The sequence below is a fragment of the Aethalodelphis obliquidens genome, unplaced genomic scaffold (genome assembly GCF_003676395.1).
Source record: "Aethalodelphis obliquidens isolate GAN/ISIS:26980383/991018 unplaced genomic scaffold, ASM367639v1 scaffold16, whole genome shotgun sequence".
Lineage (NCBI taxonomy): Eukaryota > Metazoa > Chordata > Mammalia > Artiodactyla > Delphinidae > Aethalodelphis > Aethalodelphis obliquidens.
The window spans coordinates 23398360-23423721 of NW_020837960.1; the positions used below are offsets into that span (position 1 = coordinate 23398360).

Here is a 25362-nt window from a genome sequence, read left to right on the forward strand (position 1 = left end):
TTATTATGAAAAACACTTTAAAATGGACTATAAAAAATGGCTTATTTGGAAAGTCAGTGAATCAGAAGTCATAAGTCTACAAGAAACAAAATGTCCTTTCTTGTTGACAGTTGACAAACTCATTAAATTGTTAGATGTACCATAAACTTTATTATCAGATATCTTCTGTAAAGGATCCATGGAGTAAAAAGAACTTGGCTGACAAAGAGAAAGCTATTTGAACACTACACTATAATTTCCCTATGTTTCAGGCAGAATACTGTATTTTAATTTTTATTTATGGATTTATTTGCACAGTGAATTCAATATACATTCCATTTTACTCTAGTTAAATCTCACTAAAAAAATTATTTGGTTTTCCTCCTTTAATAGAAGTAGTGGTATACATATGTCAAATACACTTTCTGTGTCTGTTTCACTTCAAAGAATACTTTCATTACTAATTTTGTAAACTTAAAAAAAAGGCAAAATAGCAAATATGCATATAAAGAAGTGAAAGATGTACATTTTCCTGAAAAACATAAAGAAAATAAAGAGAACATAATTCTATAGATATATATTTTTAAATGTTTAAATACTTCTAGAAACCAAACTAATAATAATTATATTCTACATATACAAACAACAACCTCCACAAGGGAGACAATCATTACAAACAAGTACTAATTTCACTTCTTTAGCCTACAAAAAGCAGTCACATTTCATTTTTTATGTCAGTTCGGTGAAAATATGTAGAAATTTTTGACATTAGCTGTATAATAGTCACTTTCCCCTGAACTAAAAATCAGAAAACACAGACAAAGGATTTTTATGTCACTTTGAAGTGTAAGGGGAAATTTGGGTTGTTAGACACTGAAATGCTGGAATTTCCAGGTAATTGTGTTGGTTTACAAATGACAGTGGTGCTAATCAGGACTTTATAATGAAAATTTAATTATTAAAGTGGCTATAAAATTCAAGATAATTACTGGAATAACTTTGGCTAGCAAGCTAGCTTTTAGGAAAAAATCTGGATTTAAGCCCACAAAACAAACTAATTAATGAGTCATAATATTCACATTACAAGAGGATTCTTAATTATAGGATCATTGACATAAATGCTTTATGGGATTTTCTAAATTTTTTATAGCTTACATTCCATCAAGCAGTCTATCAAACAACCTGTATTATAACTAGAAACAAAAAGAACACTTTCCTAAGAAAAATATTTATGCAATTACAAGAATTAATTTAAATGATCACTTGTGGTTGATTTTTAATTTATCAGAGTTAAAACAGCATTAACAGAGTTAAATTAACAGAGTTTAACAGAGTTAAAACACATTTTAATAATACAAAATGGCATCACATCAATGGACAATCTAACATTTACTGAGGAAATAAAGAAAACTCATTAAGTGCCTACTACGTACCAGACACTCGCTGTGATACACAGTTTATATATGCTATCTTATTTTAATTCATACTACTATCAGATAAAGTTAGCATTACAGTATTAAAATCATTCCATAGCTTGCAAAGGTGATTCTCAGAGTTAATCATGGTAGTTCAGAGTGAGCGCTCTGGAATCAGGCTCTCAGAATTAGAACTCTGGTCCTAATCTACCACTTAAATCTCTGTGACCTTCAACAAGGTACTCAATTTTTATCTCTCTCATCAGCAGAACAGGATAAAATGAGGTAATACAATTACAAACAGCTACTGGCACACAGTAAGTACTCAGTAAATGCCTTGTGCTACTATTACATACGCTCAGATAGCCCCATCACCTAAGAACAGAGAGTACATAATAGGACACTAGGTTGAGCCTTAGTCTGACACCAAAAGAAGGCTTGAGAACTACTCTCTTAGTGTATTTTTAATCTTTTGATATATAAAAACCTATTTATACCTTGTGCCAGAAAACATATTTTTTCATAGTACATTCTTCCTAAGTCAAACAAATGAGGAAGATTTGTTTTGCTTTCTATGATCTATAGAATTTAGAAACACACACTCAAACAAAAGGGGTTTTGGGGCCAAGTCAGAGAAAGACAGGACATTTACAGTCAATGTATATTATCATCCAAATCAAAGGAAAATGAAATTTCTAATTCAATGAGTCATTCCTAAACACAAAATACAAAAGCTATGATTATTTCAAGATTGGAGTTATACTTCTTGAAATCATTTATTAAGCATTTGTTATTTATACATTAAATAAATATTTACTAAATGTCTAGTGAAAGGTAATTTGTTTAATTATTGCTCTCAATGATCGCTGGACAGAATGGGATCAATCGACCAGTCCAATATAAAATAGTATTAATCCCTGAGGAATGACAAAACTTCCAAACAGCTTTCATCACTTGGCAGAATTACTCAAGATGATCTTGGTGCTTGAGAATCATTATGAATAGTCTGAAATCACTATAACAACTACATATTGGCATGGTTTACTTACTCAAAACAAAATTACATTAAAAATACTGTATGTGTTGCCACAAGCTATTTAACTCAATTCAATAACATTTATTCCTTTTGTGGTTCATTTTTTGTTCGTTTGTTTCACAAAGGCTAAACTACATGTTAAAAGAAAAAGCAATAAAAAGTGTTATTCCTGGAGATTTAAATACTAACGGGGTAGCTATAAAATCCAAAAACCAGCTAAAGAAAAATCATCTTAAACCCTTGAAAGCTTTTTTTTTAACTTGGTACTGACTTCAAAACTTGAGTTAACACATTTCTCAATTTTAAACCACTATATCTAGAAAACAGATAGATGGTTCACAATTAGTTTTCATCATTACAACTGAAATTCAAATTATAAGTCCTACTTCATCACTTAAATAAGTAATTCTCCATTATAAATAACATTATTGGTAGAAAATTTCAAATATAAAGTAACACGGCTCCTATTATAACAATCAGTCTCTATGATTGATGATATATATTTTAAAATATAAAACTGTAGTATTAGAGATAATCTAGATTACCTAACCCATTGTCATCATAATAACAAAACCAGCATGTATGTCAATCTACATATTTTATTGCATTTAATTTAAAAAATCCAGTGAGCTATTATTAGTCTATATATATATAATATTCTATATTATTCTATTATAATGATAGAAACTGAAACACAAAATAGTTAATAACACTCAAAGTTGTGTAAATAATAAATAGTAAACGAGGGATTTGAAGCCAAGTGTGTCTGACTTGAAAGTCCACACATATAACAACTATAACATGTAGCTTTCATGATAAAACAAAAAAGCCACAAAATTTCTCCTGCACAAATAAAGCCTATTTTTAAAGGCTCCAGAAAATAAGATTATTCCTTCAATAAATTATTTTAATATTACACCCCCTCTATACAGTAAAACTCATCAATGATTAGAACAATAATAAAGTAGTGCCAACAGAGGTGAGGCTTATATAAACAATAAAAAGTTTCATAAACAGGGACTACTGAGTGGAGGAAAGTGCATGGAAACTGAGACACTTTAGCTTGAAACACAAAGGCAAAGAATTAACTTATTTTAGAGTTTAGCTCAATTTCTCCAAAAAATAATCAAGAATTAGATAACATTGCAATTTGGGGCATGTATTTATTATACAAAAAGATTTTCCAGAAAAGGTACATAAAATTTTGTCCAAGATTTTTAAAGTTCAAATATTCTCATTCATCTAGAAGAGTTTAAAACTAACTAAAAATAAGATAACATATCCCATTTTAAGTTCTCATTCATATATATGAATTTAAGATATAGCCAGAAAATAAGAAATTCTATCAACCATTGCCCTAAAGCTAAGAATTTATGTTCTTCAAGTAGAGGGGGACGTCCCATTTAAAAATCTGCCTTTAACATTTTAAAAACCGAGACAGTATCACCACCAAAATGGTGCCCCTCAAAACTAAATATAACAAGAGACTGAATTACTGATACACACAACTGTCCACTAAAGAGCCAACCTCAGACATCAAGGGCTTTGAAGCAATTAATGAAAAAGTATTAGATAAGAATTCAAAGAAGTACATAAGTGAATCACAGGGTAGGGCTGAAATTGGGTATGTATTATTACTGAAAAGGAAAGTGGTTCATTTCTTATTATATGTTTTCTATTGGCCATAAACTAAGAACACATATATCTGAAAAAGTTATTTCATGGAAAAATTAACATGAATGATATAAAAGAACTAAAAACAAATCAAAATCAGAAAGCTGATCCCTTCCACTGCCTTTTATCTCCATGATGAAATAAATACAATTTAAATATCAAAATATAATATAAACACTAAAATGAGTTTTAAAGACAGGCAATGAAAAATAACCATGTGCCTTGGATGAATGGACCAGATAACGTATTAAACATGGTTTTATCACTAAGATTTTATAATAACTACTCATGATGATATAAATTATTATAATCATTTTAGTTATAGCATCTCAAACTGCATAATCTTTCTAATTTTTCTACACAAAGCAAAACATTATACTTCAGGTTAAAATAATTATGGACTTAATTCATATGAAATATTTAAATTACACATGGAGTTTTCTAATTGCTACTTCATCTCTAACTTCTTTTCACAGCACTTACTAGGTTTAAAATTACTGATCATAATGTGTACTAGTTCACTTAGATGACAAAGAGCAAAACATTTTGAATTTAAATTAGGACTGGAATTTAAATGTTTCACTTTTCCACTAAGCTGATCTGCCTCCCAATAAAAGTATTTAAGAACTTATAACAGTAATATCTCAGCAGGACATGGCCTCAAGATTCCTTTTCACTTCAAAACTCCAACCTCTACATTACCTTGATATAAAAGAAACATGACCCACGGATGGCAGCTGACTATTGTAAAGGTACAGGTCCCATTTATACTTAGATTTATACTTTACATAAAGATGGTCCCAACACAGGGATAATATTATTAGCAACACTAAGACAAAATTTTGTTAATAATTAATTTAAATAATTAATAGGAGAAAATCATAGGTTACACTTCAATGGACTTTAAATTTTTCCCATCTTAGTTTCATTCACTAGTTTTTCTACAAATTCAAAATTGGATGATCGATAAAGAATCTCATGTATATGTGTACATACTAATGAAGCATTCCTATATTACTATTTAGTAAACTAATGTTTACCTATATAACTTTCCCTTTAAATTCTCCAAACATAGCAACGTACACAAATAGTTATTAAAATTCAGATTTAACTTATGACATATATGATTCTAAGATATAAGATTAAATCAGAATTTGATACATGAGGTATTTTTTTAACATCTTTATTGGAGTATAATTGCTTTACAATGGTGTGTTAGTTTCTGCTTTATAACAAAGTGAATCAGTTATACATATACATATGTTCCCATATCTCTTCCCTCCTGCATCTCCCTCCCTCCCCATGAGGTATTTTTTAATTTAAAAAAAGAGAAGCTATAAAATTTGCACATGAAATCAATCTAATTAGAAGATTCTGAATACATAAAACATGGGTATGCTACTGGTTAGATTTAGGTTCTCAAACATGATCTATATATAAAAAAAGCTAATATCAATATTGTGCTAGTCTTATGACACTAACATTATAGAATAATACCAACATTTAAGATATAAATTATGTGTTATTAAATACTATTCTTGAGAATAAACTTTACCCTAGTAATTTTATTTAATCTGACAAGATTTCACAGACAATCCAAACAATGGGCATTTGCAAAGGGTAAGGTCAGAACTAACACTTTTCCTCAACTTCATATTATAATCACTATGCTACACCTAGTAAGAATTCTTCATTTATTATCAAGGAAGTCACTCCTTTGTGGTTATAAAAATCTAAGTGTCAGGCTTTTTTACATTGTGTAAATATATATCTGCCTTAATCCTAAAGAAACTTTTATTAGCACCTCAAGGATAAAAACCAGTATTATAATACATTTACACAACACCAAGTGCACCATGCATAATCTAAATGAGGAAAAAATGGCATAACTTATATATTCAAAGAAAACTTACCAGACAGTTGTTTCCACTTGACTGTCATTGAGCTGCCGGTTGTCCAGTTGTGCAAAAAGTGGGAAAAGCACTTGAATCCCTCCAATAGAATGAATTGCACTATGAATTGAATGTGTAACTATAGCTTTTACATCCTATGTTCAAAAACAAAAATGTTTATTACATTTTCTGAAGCATAATGTTATCACTATTTGCTTGTTCCAGCTTCATAAGAAAATTAAATAAAATAGATATTTTAAAATCTACTTTTAAAATTTAAAAATCAAAATTATATAATTTTGATACACATGTAAAATAAAAGTTTGAAATATCTTTGCTAATCACTTAAATTTGAAATCTTCAGTTGAGAGATTTTTACAAAGAAAATATGAAGTTCTAAATCAAAACATATTTTAGAATAAGAGACTCATGGATGTAAAGACACTCAGGCAATTTTTATGTTAGGGAGTTACACATTATTAAAGCAAAGTATTTTTTAATATCTGCAATTATCTATTTAGCTAATTCACTGATTTTATTTCAAAGGATATAGAACATATAACAGAAAAAAAAGATTTTCTACTAAGGAGACAAGTCCAAGGTAAAATATATTGCCAAAAAAGCAGAAGGCAAAAACATCATTCAAAGAACTAGAAAACCAAAAAAGAAAAACAAAGAGCAACTGGAGATTTCTAGATGAGCAATGTTTAATATGTAAAATAAAGACACAGTGCTGAGGAGAACATGAAGACTAAGCTACTATTCACCCACCTGGAGCATTAGAGCATGTGGGGAATGCACAAAAATCGATGCATTTTCCTTTGGTGATGATTCCAGGCACAACTGAGCATCCGTGGCCTTAGCGTTATATGTAAATGCGATACTACTTGCAAGTTTCCCATCATACAGAACCTGTTTATGATGTTCTGCCAAATGAATATCACTCTCAGATTTAAACTTGAAGGTGCTCTGAAAAAACAAAACTAAATTAAACACTCTTTAAATGCAACATAATAAAACTCTCAAGTTTTAAAGAAGAGAAACATTTTAAACATTTAAAGAAGAGAAACATAATAATTTGTTGTGACCCTTCCAAGTGTCAGGCGCTAGTCAGTGGTATTACATTATTTTGTTATTCTCACTTCAGTTCTATGAGTTAAATTTTATTATGCTAATAAACATGCTCAGATCTTCATATTCTCATTTTATTAAGTGTTTTTGTGTGTGTGTGGAACGTTTTTATCTTATTTTATTTATTTTTTATAACATCTTTATTGGAGTATAATTGCTTTACAATGGTGTGTTAGTTTCTGCTATATAACAAAGTGAATCAGCTATACATATACATATATCCCCATATCTCCTCCCTCTTGCGTCACCCTCCCACCCTTCCTCCCTATTCCACCCCTCTAGGTGGTCACAAAGCACAAGCTGATCTTTATTAAGTTTTTGATTATTTATAAAATAATTTTATTAGAATATTATAAAGCCAGATGATACTAAATGTAAATAGGATTTTACTTTAATAATTCAAAACATAAATTTAATTTTGCTTGTTAACAGTTTCAAAAGTATTTATAGAAGTAAGTAGTGGCTGGCACATGAATTACTAATATAGAAATGGCTATAATGGTTATCATTTGAGACTAAAAAAATGTTTATTCACAAAAATATGTCTTTACTACAAAAAGTTTATCTAGATAGTGAATATCAATGCTACTCCACAAAAAAATCATGATGGCCATGTTAAACCCCTAAAGAATAGATGACAATTACAATAGGAAATTGAAACAAAAAATTCTTTTTAAAAATATTTTAATGAAATTATGAGTTAACTATATTAGGTAATAATACTGCAATATAAAATCCAGCTGACTGCCTTCTTCACTGGTTGCCTTAGTACTGTAAAACAACTATTTTAATATGTATTTCAGTAAAATCATAAATGCTCAAAATGTTTAAAATTTGGGTTTTTTTGGATGCTAATTTTTTAAAATTTTTACTGGAGTATACTTAATTTAAAATGTTGTGTTAGGGCTTCCCTGGTGGCGCAGTGGTTGAGAGTCCGCCTGCCAATGCAGGGGACACGGGTTCGTGCCCGGGAAGATCCCACATGCTGCGGAGCGGCTGGGCCCGTGAGCCATGGCCGCTGAGCCTCCGTGTCCGGAGCCTGTGCTCCACAACGGGAGAGGCCACAATAGTGAGAGGCCCGCGTACGGCAAAAAAAAAAAAAAAAAATTTGTGTTAGTTTATGCTGTATAGCAAAGTGAAACCGTTATACATATATCTACATCCACTCCTTTGTAGATTCTTTTCCCATATAGGTCATTGCAGTAAGTCCCCTACATATGAACCTTCAAGTTGTGAGCTTTCAAAGATGTGAACTGTGTTCGCATATCCAATCACTTAAGTTAATTCACGTGTCTGGCGTACACTGTCACGTGGGTGCATCCTCTACAAGTGGTTGTGCTTTTGTGTACTTTACTGTGCAGTACCATATGGAGTGCAGTAGTACAGTATCTTTATTTTAAGCCCAGGATATCCGGAAGCAAACATCTCCTATTGTTGACGATGCTTCAGCTCTACCATCTCCCTCCTCCAGTCAGTAACTCTTCCTGCCTGTTCACTCGATGCCAGCCCCTGTATGTCTGCTGTTGTACTGTACTACTATACTTTTCAAGGTACTCTACTGTAAGATTAAAAATGTTTTCTTTATTTTTTGTGTTTGTTGTTTTATGTATTATTTGTGTGAAAAGTATTATAAACCTATTCCAGTACAGTACTATATAACCGACTGTGTAAGCTGGGTAACTAGGCTAACTTTGTTGGACTTATGAACAAATCAGATTTACAAAAGAGCTCTCAGAACAGAACTCATTCGTATGTGGGACTTACTACAGAATAATGAGAGTAGTTCCCTGAGCTATACTACTGTAGGTTCTTATTAGTTCTCTATTTTATATATAGCAGTGTGTATATGTCAATCCCAACATTTGTTTCTAACTCAATCTTTTAAAAGTAAAATTTCACAAATACATTAGAATTTTGACTTATTTTGTGAGCCAATGTTCAAAAGCACAATTAATTATTTTAGAGGAGTAAAACAAATGAGTTAATTTATAGAAATAAAATTATTTAGCTGAGGGAATTTGGGGGAAGAGTATACAGAACATTGAGACACAAGGGAAGCTGACCAAATAATGAAAGTTTACAGGAGCTGGATAACCCAAAAGCAAATTGTAGTACAATCAAGTAGAGAAGTGATGCCTCCTTATGTTGATGATATTTTACTAAGAAAAACAATGTGTAAATGATGGGAATAACAACTGGAAAAAGAGCAACATATGTTCTAGCTTAGTAGAGCTACCTTAAACTAAGGAATTTATTTTTAAATTTGACATCAAAAGCAACGGCAACAAAAGCAAAAATTAACAAGTGGGACTATATCAAACTACAAAGCTTCTGCACAGCAACAAAGGAAACCATCAACAAAATGAAAAGGAAACCTACCAACTAGGAGAGAATATTTGCAAATCATGTATCTGATAAGGGGTTAATATATAAAATATAAAAAGAACTCATACAACTCAACAGCAAAGAAACAATTCATTTAAGAAATGTGCAGAAGATGTGAACATTTTTCTGAAAAAGACATAAGACACAGATGGCCCAAAAGTACATGAAAAGGTGCTCAACATCACTAACCATCAGAGAAATGCGAATCAAAACCACAATGAAGTATCACCCCACTCCTGTTAGAATGGGTATTATCAGAAAAACAAGAGATGTCAAATGTTGGTGAGGATGTATAGAAATGCAGAGAATGGCAAGGATGTCCACGGATAAATGAATGAACAAAGAAAAAGTGGTATATATGTACATTGAAATGTTATTCAGCCATAAAAAAAAGAATGATATCTTGCCATTTACAACAACATGCATGGACCTTAAGGGCATTATGCAAAGTGAAATAAGTCAGACAGAAAAAGACAAATATCATATGATCCCACTTGTGTGTGGAACCTAAAAATAATAATAATAAAACAACGAACTCATAGATACAGAGAACAGATAGGTGGTTGCCAGAGACAAGGAGGAGGGGGGTGGCAAAATGGATGAAGGGGGTCAAAAGGTACAAACTTCCAGTTATAAAATGAGTAAATCATGGGAATGTAATACACAGCATGGCGATTATAGTTAACAACACTGTATGATATATTTGAAAGTTGCTAAAAGAACAGATTTTAAAAGGTCTCATTACAAGAAAAAAATTTGTAACTATGTATGGTGATGAATGTTAACTAGACTTATTGTGATCATGTTGCAATATATTCAAATATCCAATCATCATGTTGTACACCTGAAACTAATATAATGTTACATATCAATATCTTAATTTTTAAAAGTCAAAAAAGTAAAAAGAAAAAAGGAAGTTCTGTAGAGAAATTTATATAGCAAACTATAGATGAGATCATGAGTAGAAGAATTAAGATTACACAAAAGGGTCGGAACTGGGTGTGCATACTTCAGATATCTTTATTATCATCCATAACTGTTGCTTTTCCAATTGTTTTGTTGTAGCTAGGGCCAGTGGGAAATATCTAACGGCTTCACCAGAAATATTGTTCATTATGAAGCATAAGTCAATATAAGGTAGGTCTATCCTAACACTATCCCCAAGTATCTTATAAAACATTTTACTCATGAAGCATGTATCCAACGATCAGATTATTCTGATGCTACAGTTTTTGATTTTTTTGTTTTGTTTTGTTTTGTTTATTTTAGCACCGCTTCCCAGAGGAGATTTTGCTTCCTAATTATAGACTTCGCTTATTGGTAATTTTTTAAAATAAAATATGGGCATTTCTGACAAATTTATACAAAAATTATTCTTCAACTAGTAAATCAAATATAAATAGCCCCATTAGATGATTTTATGCTGGTGTAATAAGAATCCTTTAAATACGGTATTGCTAATAGGTTGATTCTTTTCAGCTGCAACAGATATTCATTCTTCGAACATGAATTCATATTAATAATGTTTACTCACAAATTTTTGCCCCAACAGTGAAATGCATGAAATAGTGAATCTAAACAACATGCTACAGTGTTCACTAATAATGAAGCATTTTAAATTTAAAAATGTATCCTAAAATATGAGCGACACCAGCAAAAACATGGCAAATTAGATTACTTGCTTGCTTAAAATATGCTTAGATTACAGTCTTCCATATTAATTTAAAACATAAAATGTAATGTTAACTTTCCTTTTATGAGCTTTCAAAATAAATCTATATTTTAAGAATTTATTTTGCTAAATGAAATTCTATGCTTATGGCAGTGGTCCCCAACCTTTTTGGCACTAGGGACCGGTTTCATGGAAGACAATTTTTCCATGGAACAGGGGTCAGGGAATGGTTTCAGGATGATTCAACTGCATTACATTTATTGTGCACTTTATTTCTATTATTACTACATTGTAATATATAATGAAATAATTACACAACTCACCATAATGCAGAATCAGTGGGAGCCCTGAGCTTGTTTTCACCTGCCACTCACTGATAGGGTTTTGATATGAGTCTGCAAGCAATTGTTTATTATGATCTCTGTGCAGTCAAACCTCTCTGCTAGTGAGAATCTGTATCTGCAGCAGCTCCCCAGCGCTAGCATCACCGCCTCAGCTCCACCTCATCATCAGGCATTAGATTCCCATAAGGAGCGCACAGCCTAGATCCCTCACATGCACAGTTCACAGTAGGGTTCTTGCTCCTATGAGAATCTAATGCCGACACTGATCTGACAGGAGGCGGAGCTCAGGCAGTAATGGGAGCGATGGGCAGCGGCTGTAAATACAGATAAAGCTTCACTCAGTAGCCGCCGCTCACCTCCTGCTGTGCGGCCGTGTTCCTAACAGGCCATGGACGGCTACCGGTCTGTGGCCCAGGGGTTGGGGACCCCCGGCTTATGGAACAAAAAATAATTATTAGTATTAGTATCAAAATGTCTAGGAGGGCTTCCCTGGTGGCACAGTGGTTGACAGTCCGCCTGACGATGCGGGGGACACGGGTTCGTGTCCTGGTCCGGGAAAATCCCACATGCCGCGGAGCGGCTGGGCCCATGAGCCATGGCCGCTGAGCCTGCGCGGCTGGAGCCTGTGCTCCGCGACGGGAGAGGCCGCAGCAGTTGACAGGCCCACGTACCACCAAAAAAAAAAAAAAAAAAAAGTCTAGGAAATGGAAATTAAAAGTATAAATAAATGTATTTCAGAATTTCTCTAAAAAGGAAGCATGTAAAAACGTTAAATATGTTATATAATCCTCAAATTGTCTGTTAACATATCGAAGTGAGAGGGCATCAAATAACACGACTTCCTAATTCTGATGAGCTGTCATATGTACTGTTTTTAACAGAGAGATATAAGCATCCAACCCTTTGGAGAAGAATGCAGGTAAATAACATAGATAGTAAAACAGACTTTACAAAAAAGTAGATGAAAATTGTTTTTAGACCACACACACTGTTATATCTACAATTTTGAAGAATTTAAATCTGAAATTCTTTTCAAAGATTTAGATACACCAAAGTCTCTGCTTGTAACCAGAATTCATGCTGGAGGTAACCATATTTAATTGATGCCTACAATTAGACAAGTTTCACAGTTCACCATGCTATACCACCTAGAATTTCCAGAGGAGCTTCAAGAGCAGCTTACAAATTTCAAATTGACTCTAACCTATTGTTATATATTGCTAAGCTTCTGACATTTTACTTATTCTCCCTGTTAAACAGCCCATCATGGGTAAAGACTGGCATAGCCATCTTTGTTTTCTTTGAAAGCTCAATTAAGTTAAGGATCTTTTTTTTTTTTTTGCGGTACGCCCTTCCCTGCGCCACCAGGGAAGCCCGAAAGCTCAATTAAAAGTTGATGAGTAAGGGCTTCCCTGGGCGCAGTGGCTGAGAGTCCGCCTGCCAATGCAGGGGACACAGGTTCGTGCCCCGGTCCAGGAAGATCCCACATGCCGCAGAGCGGCTGGGCCTGTGAGCCATGGCCGCTGAGCCTGCGCGGCCGGAGCCTGTGCTCCGTGACGGGAGAGGCCACAACAGTGAGAGGCCTGCGTACCGCAAAAAACAAACAAACAAACAAACAAACAAAGAAAACCAGAGTTGATGAGTGAGTTATTGCATCCACTATGGAAACAAGTATGAAGGTTCCTCAAAAAATTAAAAACAAAACTTCCACATGATCCAGCAATTCCACTTCTGGATATTTATCTGAAGAAAACAAGAACACTAACTCAAAAAGATATATGCACCCCCATGTCCACTGAAAAGTTATTTACAATAGCCAAGACATGGAAGCAAACTAAGTATCCATTGATGGATGAATGAATAAAGAAAAGATGGTATTAAGTATTCAGCTATAAAAAAAGGACATCTTGAAATTTGAAACAACATGGATGGACCTTGAGGGCATTATGCCAAGTGAAATAAGTCAGAGAAGGACAAACATCACTTATCTGTGGAATCTAAAAATCGAGCTCTAGATAACAGAGAACAAACTGGTGATTGCCAGAGACAAGGGGGGAGGGGGTGGGAAAAATGGGTGAAGGTGGTCAAGAAGTACACACTTCTAGTTATAAGATGAATAAATGCTGGGTATATAATGCACAGCATGTTGGTTATAGTTAACAGTACTATATTTGAAAGTTCCTAGGAAAGTATATTTTAAAAGTTCTTAACACAAAAAAAATTATAACTTTGTGAGGTGATGGATTTGTTAATTAGCCTTATTGTGATAAATCATTTTGCAGTATATACACATATCAAATCATTATGTTGTAGACTTTAAACTAAGAAATGTTATATATCTATTGTATTTCAATAAAACTGGACAAAAAGCTTTAAAAAATTTAAAAAAACAGTACAGTACAATATAGTTAAAAGCCGTAACTTCAAAACCAATTAGACTTGAGTTTGTATCCCAACTCTGTCACCTATAGATAATCACCCACAAGTTATCTGCCTCTCATCTGCTACACAACCAACACATAAAATAATATAAATAAAGCACTATGAACAATACCTGGTACTTTTAAAGCAAAATGGTAGCTGCTATTATTACTACTTCCTTTTCTACTTAATATTATACATTTTCTTTATTAATTTTTTTCTTAAATGTTACTCATAAAACATTTACCATAAATGTTATGGTAATGGCATATTGCACTGATGACAGTGTAATTCAGATAACTGACATAGTTCCTATTGAGGCAAAGTCTCATTGAGCAGAACTTTAATTACCCAAACTAGAATTACTTAACACAAATATGAGAAAATGTGCCACAACACCACTAAACTCAAAAAAATTAAGTTTATCTAATTGTTATATGAGCAGAGGCATGTTATTTTTCTAACACTAATCTCTGAAAACTTCACCAATGTCAAGGATATAGCCATTTTTTCATTGAATTTATGTTAGAATAAAATATATTTGACAAAAGCTATTGCTTTCCCCAGAATCATTATGTGACAAATGATGCTGATATTAACATAGTAATGACATTCCAATATTCAAGGAATCATATTTTCTGATGTATAATTAAGAGAAGGTTGCCACTTGTATATTGTACAATGATTTTCTCCTCAAAACAAATAAATAATCCATCTGAATTCATTAAAAAATAATCATTCAAACTCTAATATCTCCAAACTACTCAAGGAAAATACATATATAGGATCAAACCATTCTCTTGCTACAAATTTTTTGATAATTCCACATGACTGGAAAATCCAAATTCATTGCTTTGATATTCAAAACCTTCAATAACTTGGTTTCAACCTATGATAATCACCCTCGCATTCTACCATAAATCACACCATCTACTCTGTATTCTCCCATGAAGCCATGCCTGATTATGGATCAATCCATAAACACATCCTGTACTCCCTTGCTTCTATCCCTTCAGTCATACTCACTGTCTCACATTCTATCATCACGTCCTGCTCACCCTCTGCATTACTTATTTTTTTCAAGAACCCTGAAAAATTTCCTTCTCTATGAAGAGTTCCTAAATCTTCTGCAGCTGGAATTAATCATCCTTCCCCAAAACGTTAATAGTATTTGCATTATGTTTCTTTTGTGGTATACATGTCAACTTTTAATTATAAACATTTACAGATACAATTATTCTCTTAAATAAAGTATAAGCTTAATCCCCAAAGCTTTAGAACAGTTCCTTGAATATAACAATTATTCAATATATTATTGAATTTTATTCAATCACATGCCCTACAATCATTATTACCAGATCCTAATAAGAAAGAATGTAGAGGAAAATAAAAGGTTACAGTCACAAGCATGCCAACAAAGGGCAAATAGATTAGCATAGAGTATTTCAATGCAAGAAGTGAAGTCAGTGCTTCAACATAGTTGAAAATGACTCAACCAATCAAATCTTAAAAAGTTATAACAATGACATATCAAATTAGCAGAAGTGCCAAGTACCAGCACTATAATTACTGCAATATTTCAAATACTGAACAAGAGAAACACATCACTAATACAAACCAATATCTAAGAGAAATATTAAACATAATGTTAATAAACTACTTATACCAAATTAAGCAATCATTTACAAATATCAAGTAATTTTATGTAACTCATTCTTCTAATATAAGAAAAGTTGTTTTTTTCGTCTTTGTTTTTTTTGGCTGCGCCACGAAGCTTGCAGGATCTCAGTTCCCTGACCAGGGATTGAACCCGAGCCACGGCAGTGAAAGCCTGGAATCCTAACCACTAGGCAACTAGGGAACTCCCCAAAGATTTTTTTAACATGCATGTAGTTGCACAGAAGAATGGATATTTTGGTAGGTTGAAAGTTTCAAAAATTAAATTGCAAAAGCAATCAATATCATAGAATGATAAAAGATACACTTTTTAGAAATGATTTGAGGGGGAAAATGTGTGAATAATTATAATCTAATAGAGGAAACCCCTGAATTGTCTACACCACTAGTGTCATTCGTTGGTTTTGGTTTTGGTTTTGGTCATGCCATGGGGCATGATGGATCCTAGTTCCCCGACCAGGGATCAAACCCATGCCCCCTGCAGTGGAAGGGCAGAGCCCTAACCACTGGACCGCCAAGAAAGTCCCTCATTTGTTTAATAATTACTGAGCACTCGAGGATGTGGGCATAAACCTTCTCTAATTGGGTCGATACTCCAAAGTCTCAAACAACTGTGTGACCTCTGGTATCTCTCTTCTGCTCTTCGTAACATCTTCCACCGACGGCTCACAGCATCTCAACACGGGAACCCTGACAAAGACTTCTATCCTTACCCCAAGAGCTTGCTCCTTTTCGATACCCTACCCCACAAGTTCCAGCTGTTTCAGTACCTCAGAGCAGCAGGCCCAACCGGCTATGCCTGGCTTCTACCTACTTTATGCCTCAATAAAAATACTAGCCCCAGCCAGAGAGCTGCGGTCATTAACAAGCTCATCTCAAAATGCTTTCCTCGACTTCCGGGAAGATGGCAGAAGAGTAAGACGCGGAGATCACCTTCCTCCCCACAGATACACCAGAAATACATCTACGCGTGGAACAACTCCTACGGAGCACCTACTGAACGCTGGCAGAAGAACTCAGACCTCCCAAAAGGCAAGGAACCCCCCACGTACCTGGTTAGGGCAAAAGAAGAAAATAAACACAGACAAAAGGATAGGGACGGGGCCTGCACCAGCGGGAGGGAGCTGTGAAGGAGGAAAAGTGTCCACACACTAGGAAGCCGCTTCGCGGGCGGAGACTGCGGGTGGCGGAGTGGGGGAACTTCGGGGCTGCGGAGGAGAGCACAGCAACAGGGGTGCAGAGGGCAAAGCGGGGAGATTCCAGCGCAGAGGATCGGGGCCGACCGGCACTCACCAGCCCGAGAGGCTTGTCTGCTCGCCTGCCGGGGGCGGGTGGGGCTGGGAGCTGAGGCTCCGGCTTCGGGTCGGAGCGCCGGGAGAGGCAAGAGACTTTTTCTTCCCTCTTTGTTTCCTGGTGCGCGAGGAGAGGGGTTTAAGAACACTGCTTAAGAGAGCTCCAGAGACGGGCGCGAGCCGCGGCTAAAAGTGCGGACCCCAGAGACAGACATGAGACGCTAAGGCCCCTGCTGCCTCCACCAAGAAGCCTGTGTGCGAGCACAGGTCACTCTCCACACCTCCCTTCCGGGGAGCCTGTTCAGCCCGCCACTGCCAGGGTCCCGGGATCCAGGGACAACTTCCCCGGGAGAACGCACGGCGCGCCTCACGCTGGCAACGTCACGCCAGCCTCTGCCGCCGCAGGCCCGCCCCGCCCTCCATGCCCCTCCCTCCCCGCGGCCTGAGTGAGCCAGAGCCTCCGAATCAGCGGCTCCTGTAACCCCGTCCTGTCTGAGCAAAGAACACACGCCCTCCGGCGACCTACACGCACAGGCAGGGCCAAATCCAAAGCTGAGCCCCTGGAAGCTGTGAGAAAAAGAAGAGAAAGGGAAATCTCTCCCAGCAGCCTCAGAAGCAGTGGATTAAAGCTCCACAATCAACTTGATGTACCCTGCATCTGTGGAATACATGAATAGACAACGAATCATCCCAAATTAAGGAACCCTGTGGATGAAAGGCTCTTGGTGCTGCAGCCAGGAGTTAGTGCTGTGCCTCTGAGGTGGGAGAGCCAACTTCAGGACACTGGTCCACAAGAGGCCTCCCAGCTGCACATAATATCAAACAGCGAAAATCTCCCAGAGATCTCCATCTCAACACCAGCACCCAGCTTCACTCAACGACCAGCAAGCTACAGTGCTGGACATCCTATGCCAAACAACTAGCAAGACAGGAACACAACCCCACCCATTAGCAGAGAGGCTGCCCAAAATCATAATAAGTCTACAGACACCCCAAAACACACCACCAGACGTGGACCTGCCCACCAGAAAGACAAGATCCAGCCTCATCCACCAGAACACGGGCACTAGTCCCCTCCACCAGGAAGCCTACACAACCCACTGAACCAACCTTAGCCACTGGGGACAGACACAAAAAACAACAGAAACTACGAACCTTCAGCCTGCAAAAAGGAGACCCGAAACACAGTAAGATAAGCAAAATGAAAAGACAGAAAAACACACAGCAGATGAAGGAGCAAGATACAAACCCACCAGACCTAACAAATGAAGAGGAAATAGGCAGTCTACCTGAAAAAGAATTCAGAATAATGATAGTAAAGATGATCCAAAATCTTGGAAACAGAATAGACAAAATGCAAGAAACATTTAACAAGGATATAGAAGAACTAAAGATGAAACAAACAATGATGAACAACACAATAAATGAAATTAAAAATACTCTACATGGGCTCAATAGCAGAATAACTGAGGCAGAAGAACGGATAAGTGACCTGGAAGATAAAATAGTGGAAATAACTACTGCAGAGCAGAATAAAGAAAAAAGAATGAAAAGCATTGAGGACAGTCTCAGAGACCTCTGGGACAACATTAAACGCACCAACATTCGAATTATAGGGGTTCCAGAAGAAGAGAAAAAGGGACTGAGGAAATATTTGAAGAGATTATAGTTGAAAACTTCCCTAATATGGGAAAGGAAATAGTTAATCAAGTCCAGGAAGCACAGAAAGTCCCATACAGGATAAATACAAGGAGAAATATGCCAAGACACATATTAATCAAACTGTCAAAAATTAAATACAAAGAAAGCATATTAAAAGCAGCAAGGGAAAAACAACAAATAACACACAAGGGAATCCCCATAAGGTAAACAGCTGATCTTTCAGCAGAAACTCTGCAATCCAGAAGGGAGTGGCAGGACATATTGAAAGTGCTGAAGGAGAAAAACCTGCAACCAAGATTACTCTACCCAGCAAGGATCTCATTCAGATTTGATGGAGAAATTAAAACCTCTACAGACAAGCAAAAGCTGAGAGAGTTCAGCACCACCAACCCAGCTCTACAACAACTGCTAAAGGAACTTCTCTAGGCAAGAAACACAAAAGAAGGAAAAGACCTACAATAACAAACCCAAAACAATTAAGAAAATGGGAATGGGAACACACATATCGATAATTACCTTAAATGTAAATGGACTAAATGCTCCCACCAAAAGACACAGATTGGCTGAATGGATACAAAAACAAGATGCATATATTTGCTGTCTGTAAGAGACCCACTTCAGACCTAGAGACACATACAGACTGAAAGTAAGGGGATGGAAAAAGGTATTTCATGCAAATGGAAACCAAAATAAAGCTGGAGGAGCAATTCTCATATCAGACAAAATAGACTTTAAAATAAAGACTATTGCAAGAGACAAAGAAGGACACTACATAATGATCAAGGGATCGATCCAAGAAAAGATATAACAATTGTAAATATTTATGCACCCTATATAGGAGCACCTCAATACATAACGCAAATACTAACAGCCATAAAAGGGGAAATTGACAGTAACACATTCATAGTAGGGGATTTTAACACCCCACTTTCACCAATGGACAGATCATCCAAAATGAAAATAAATAAGGAAACACAAGCTTTAAATCATACATTAAACAAGATGGACTTAATTGATATTTAGAGGACATTCCATCCAAAAACAACAGAATACATTTTTCTCAAGTGCTCATGGAACATTCTCCAGGATAGATCATATCTTGGGTCACAAATCAAGCCTTGGTAAATTTAAGAAAATTGAAATTGTATCAAGTATCTTTTCCAACCACAACGCTATGAGACTAGATTATCAATTACAGGAAAAGATCTGTAAAAAATACAAACACATGGAGGCTAAACAATACACTACTTAATAACGAAGTGATCACTGAAGAAATCAAAGAGGAAATAAAAAAAATACCTAGAAACAAATGACAATGGAGACACGACAACTCAAAATCTATGGGATGCAGCAAAAGCAGTTCTAAGAGGGGATTTTATAGCAATACAATCCTACCTTAAGAAAGAGGAAACACCTCGAATAAACAACCTAATCTTGCACCTAAAGCAATTAGAGAAAGGAACAAAAAAACCCCAAAGTTAGCAGAAGGAAAGAAATCATAAAAATCATCAGAAATAAATGGAAATGAAGGAAACGATAGCAAAGATCAATAAAAATAAAAGCCGGTTCTTTGAAAGGATAAACAAAATTGATAAACCATTAGCCAGACTCATCAAGCTAAAAAGGGAGAAAACTCAAATCAATAGAATTAGAAATGAAAAAGGAGAAGTAACAACTGACACTGCAGAAATACAAAAGATCATGAGAGATTACTACAAGCAACTCTATACCAATAAAATGGACAACCTGGAAGAAATGGACAAATTCTTAGAAAGACACAACCTGCCAAGACTGAATCAGGAAGAAATAGAAAATATGAACAGACCAATCACAAGCACTGAAATTGAAACTGTGATTCAGAATCTTCCAACAAACAAAAGCTCAGGACCAGATGGCTTCACAGGCAGACTCTATCAAACATTTAGAGAAGAGCTATCACCTATCCTTCTCAAACTCTTCCAAAATATAGCAGAGGGAGGAACACTCCCCAACTCATTCTATGAGGCCACCATCACCCTGATACCAAAACCAGACAAGGATGTCACAAAGAAAGAAAACTACAGGCCAATATCACTGATGAACATAGATGCAAAAATCCTCAACAAAATACTAGCAAACAGAATCCAACAACACATTAAACGGATCATACACCATGATCAAGTGGGGTTTATTCCAGGAATGCAAGGATTCTTCAATATATGCAAAAATCAACATGATACACCATATTAACAAATTGAAGGAAAAAAAAACATATGATCATCTCAATAGAAGAAAGCTTTTGACAAAATTCAACACCCATTTATGATAAAAACCCTGCAGAAAGTAGGCATAGAGGGAACTCTCCTCAACATAAAAAAGGCCACATATGACAAACCCACAGCCAACATTGTCCTCCATGGTGAAAAACTGAAAGCGTTTCCACTAAGATCAGGAACAAGACAAGGTTGCCCACTCTCACCACTCTTATTCAACATAGTTTTGGAAGTTGTAGCCACAGCAATCAGAGAAGAAAAGGAAATAAAAGGAATCCAAATCGGAAAAGTAGAAGTAAAGCTGTCACTGTTTGCAGATGACATGATACTATACATAGAGAATCCTAAAGATGCTACCAGAAAACTACTAGAGCTAATCAATGAATTTGATAAAGTAGCAGGATACAAAATTAATGCACAGAAATCTCTGGCATTCTTATACACTAAGGATGAAAAATCTGAAAGTGAAATCAAGAAAACACTCCCATTTACCATTGCAACAAAAAGAATAAAATATCTAGGAATAAACCTACCTAAGGAGACAAAAGACCTGTATGCAGAAAATTATAAGACACTGATGATAGAAATTAAAGATGATACAAATAGATGGAGAGATATACCATGTTCTTGGATTGGAAGAATCAACATTGTGAAAATGACTCTACTACCCAAAGCAATCTACAGATTCAATGCAATCCCTATCAAACTACCACTGGCATTTTTCACAGAACTAGAACAAAAACTTTCACAATTTCCATGGAAACACAAAAGACCCCGAATAGCCAAAGCAATCTTGAGAACGAAAAACGGAGATGGAGGAATCAGGCTTCCTGACTTCAGACTATACTACAAAGCTACAGTAATCAAGACAGTATAGTACTGGCACAAAAACAGAAATATAGATCAATGGAACAGGATAGAAAGCCCAGAGATAAACCCATGCACATATGGTCACCTTACCTTTGATAAAGGAGGCAGGAATGTACAGTGGAGAAAGGACAGGCTCTTCAATAAGTGGTGCTGGGAAAACTGGACAGCTACATATAAAAGTATGAGATTAGATCACTCCCTAACACCATACACAAAAATAAGCTCAAAATGGATTAAAGACCTGAATGTAAGGCCAGAAACTATCAAACTCTTAGAGGAAAACATAGGCAGGACACTCTATGACATAAATCACAGCAAGTTCCTTTTTGACCCACCTCCTAGAGAAATGGAAATAAAAACAAATAAACAAATGGGACCTAATGAAACTTAAAAGCTTTTGCGCAGCGAAGGAAACCATAAAGAAGACCAAAAGACAAGCCTCAGAATGGGAGAAAATATTTGCAAATGAAGCAACTGACCAAGGGTTAATCTCCAGAATATACAAGCAGCTCATGCAGCTCAATAACAAAAAAACAAACAACCCAATCCAAAAATGGGCAGAAGACCTAAATAGACATTTCTGCAAAGAAGATACACAGACTACCAACAGACACATGAAAGAATGCTCAACATCACTAATCATTAGAGAAATGCAAATCAAAACTACAGTGAGATATCTCACACCAGTCAGAATGGCCATCATCAAAAAATCTAGAAACAATAAATGCTGGAGAGGGTGTGGAGAAAAGGGAACCCTCTTACACTGTTGGTGGGAATGTAAATTGATACAGCCACTGTGGAGAACAGTATGGAGGCTCCTTAAAAAACTACAAATAGAACTACCATATGACCCAGCAATCCCACTACTGGGCATATAGCCTGAGAAAACCATAATTCAAAGAGTCATGTACCAAAATGTTCATTGCAGCTCTATTTATAGTAGCCCAGAGATGGAAACAACCTAAATGTCCATCATCGGATGACTGGATAAAGAAGATGTGGCACATATATACAATGGAATATTACTCAGCCATAAAAAGAAACGAAATTGAGCTATTTGTAATGAGGTGGACAGACCTAGAGTCTGTCATACAGAGTGAAGTGAGACAAATACCGTATGCTAACACATATATATGGAATTTAAGAAAAAAAATGTCATGAAAAACCTAGGGGTGAAACAGGAATAAAGCCACAGACTTACTAGAGAATGGACTTGAGGCTATGCGGAGGGGGAAGGGTAAACTGTGACAAAGCGAGAGAGAGGCATGGACATATATACACTACCAAACGTAAGGTAGATAGCTAGTGGGAAGCAGCCGCATAGCACAGAGAGATCAGCTCGGTGCTTTGTGACGGCCTGGAGGGGTGGGATAGGGAGGGTGGGAGGGAGGGAGACGCAAGCGGGAAGAGATATGGGAACATATGTATATATATAACTGATTCATTTTGTTGTGAACCTGAAACTAACATACCATTGTAAAGCAATTATACTCCAATAAAGATGTTAAAATGAAAAGAAAAAAATGCTTTCCTCCTCTCAAGGATCTTGGGCCTGTGCTATGTGTACTGACAAATGTCTAAAAACGGATGCTTTGTGTATTTTGCCCATTTTCATAGTGATTTACAGTGGTAGGGCACATCTAGTACCAGTTATTCCATTATGGACAAAATCAGAAGTCAGGTTGAATGTTTTAAAAATGAATTAATTAAGCAAGAAATTTTGTAAACTGGATAGTAGGTTTTAAAAGATTATTTGTGAATTCTAATTGTCATCCTCATAAGTAAAAGAAACCGGCTAAAGGATACCAATTGATTAAAAAAAAACAAGAGTGTTTTTCTGTTGGATGAATTCATGAAAGGTAACAGAGGGAAACAGATTTTTCCCCCAGCAAAAGAAACAAAAATCACTTAATTTTTATGAATTTAAAGCTTCTCGGGCCTCCCTGAACCATTTTTTGTTGGTTTTGTTTTTTTTTTAATTAATTAATTTATTTAATTATTTATGTCAGTGTCGGGTCTTCGTTGCTAAGCATGGGCTTTCTCTAGTTGCGGTGAGCAGGGACTACTCTGTTGCATTGTGCGGGCTTCTCACTGTGGTGACTTCTCTTGGTGCGAGCACGGGCTCTAGGCACGCAGGTTTTAGTAATTGCAGCATGCAGGCTCAGTAGTTGCAGCACACAGGCTCTAGAGCACAGGGTCAGTAGTTGTGGTGCACAGGCTTAGTTGCTCTGTGGCATGTGGGATCTTCCTGGACCAGGGATTGAACCTGTGTCCCCTGCATTGGCAGGCGGATTATTAACCACTGCACTACAAGGGAAGTCCCCCGAACTGGTTTTAAAGCTGTCTTCTCTTCCAAGCATTTCCCAGTTCTTACAATCAGAACCCTTCTCCATGATCACATAGGTCTCAGTGTTCACAGATTATACCATGATTATATTTTCATGCAACTTTACTTTTCAGCTTTTGTATGTCTTTCTCCCTTATTTGGCTGTAAGATCCTTAAAGATAATTTATAGTTTTGCATCTTCCATAATGCCTATAATAGTGCTCTGTACACAGAAACGCTTTAATAAATGTCTTCTGAATTGTAAAGTTGTATGAGAAAATTCATCATAATGTAATCATTTTCATTTTCCCAAGTCATTTTAAAGCTACTTTTAAATGACTTTTCCTTCTTCAGGGAAAATCCACGATTTAGAGTAAAATCATCTACCCCCTAATGTTTAAGATTAAAAACATACTACCCTATTTCATCTTCCTTGATTTTGGTCTTCCTGTTGGACTCCAATCATAAAACTCTGGTTTTCTACTGTTGCTAAAGTCTACCAATTTTCAGTTTTTGTCTGTTTAAATGTTTTTCTTTGGCTCTTTTCAGAGAGGCTGCACACTTTTCCTTGATTTACTGCATGTATAAAAGAATTGTTTGTTTTGAGAAACAAAGCAACCATTAAGTATGAATATGAAATCACCCATGTCCTTTGCCCCACATTGAACTTGCAAGCAAGTCTTTTGAGCTGAAAGTCCTGTACTAATAATTACTGATATAACTTTTTAAATAATATTCAATGAATTTAAGTAAATTTAAGTAAAAAGTCATGCAAAACACTAAAGATATCACTCTCCTTGGCTCATGATTACTATATTTTAAAAGTAATTTGTCTGAAGCAGTTTAGTGATACTTCTTACCCTTTTTGTTTGTTTTTTTGGGGGGTATTATACCTATGATGCTTAAGAACTCCAAGTACATGGTTTCTAAAAATAAGGACTGGAATAAAATACTGAGAAGTGTGTTGTGAAACACTGTAAATAGCTTCTCCATGTCTACATTTTAACACTGCTGAACTGTATGTACATTCCATTATCAGGTAAAAAAAAAAAAAAAAACCTTTACTTTCATTTGGTTCATACTGCTTACAAAAATGTTTAATATATTCTCTTGGAAGTTATAAAATCTTTTTGGGGAAATATAATGTAAGATGTCTAATAAAACTAGTCTTATTTGGGGAAAAAGAATGGTCTTAATTTTTTCAGTCTGTTATACAAAGATCATTATTTCATACTTTTACTAATTGTAGCAATACAACTTCACATCACAATTAATTATACCATATTTTAAAAATATGATTCAATTTAAATGACTGTAAACATATAATCCATTAT

General features: G+C 35.5%; 1 protein-coding gene across 4 annotated transcripts in view; it reads right to left on the minus strand.

The window, feature by feature from the left end:
• Positions 1–25362, minus strand: part of NBEA (neurobeachin) — a 627914-nt gene that overhangs the window by 505910 nt on the left and 96642 nt on the right. For all 4 annotated transcript variants that reach the window (XM_027116524.1, XM_027116522.1, XM_027116523.1 and 1 more), the window contains exons 9-10: positions 6768–6965; positions 6018–6151 (exon numbers count right to left, since the gene is read on the minus strand). In XM_027116524.1, the coding sequence (XP_026972325.1) occupies positions 6018–6151; positions 6768–6965 (332 nt within the window). The remainder of the gene's footprint in view (positions 1–6017; positions 6152–6767; positions 6966–25362) is intronic.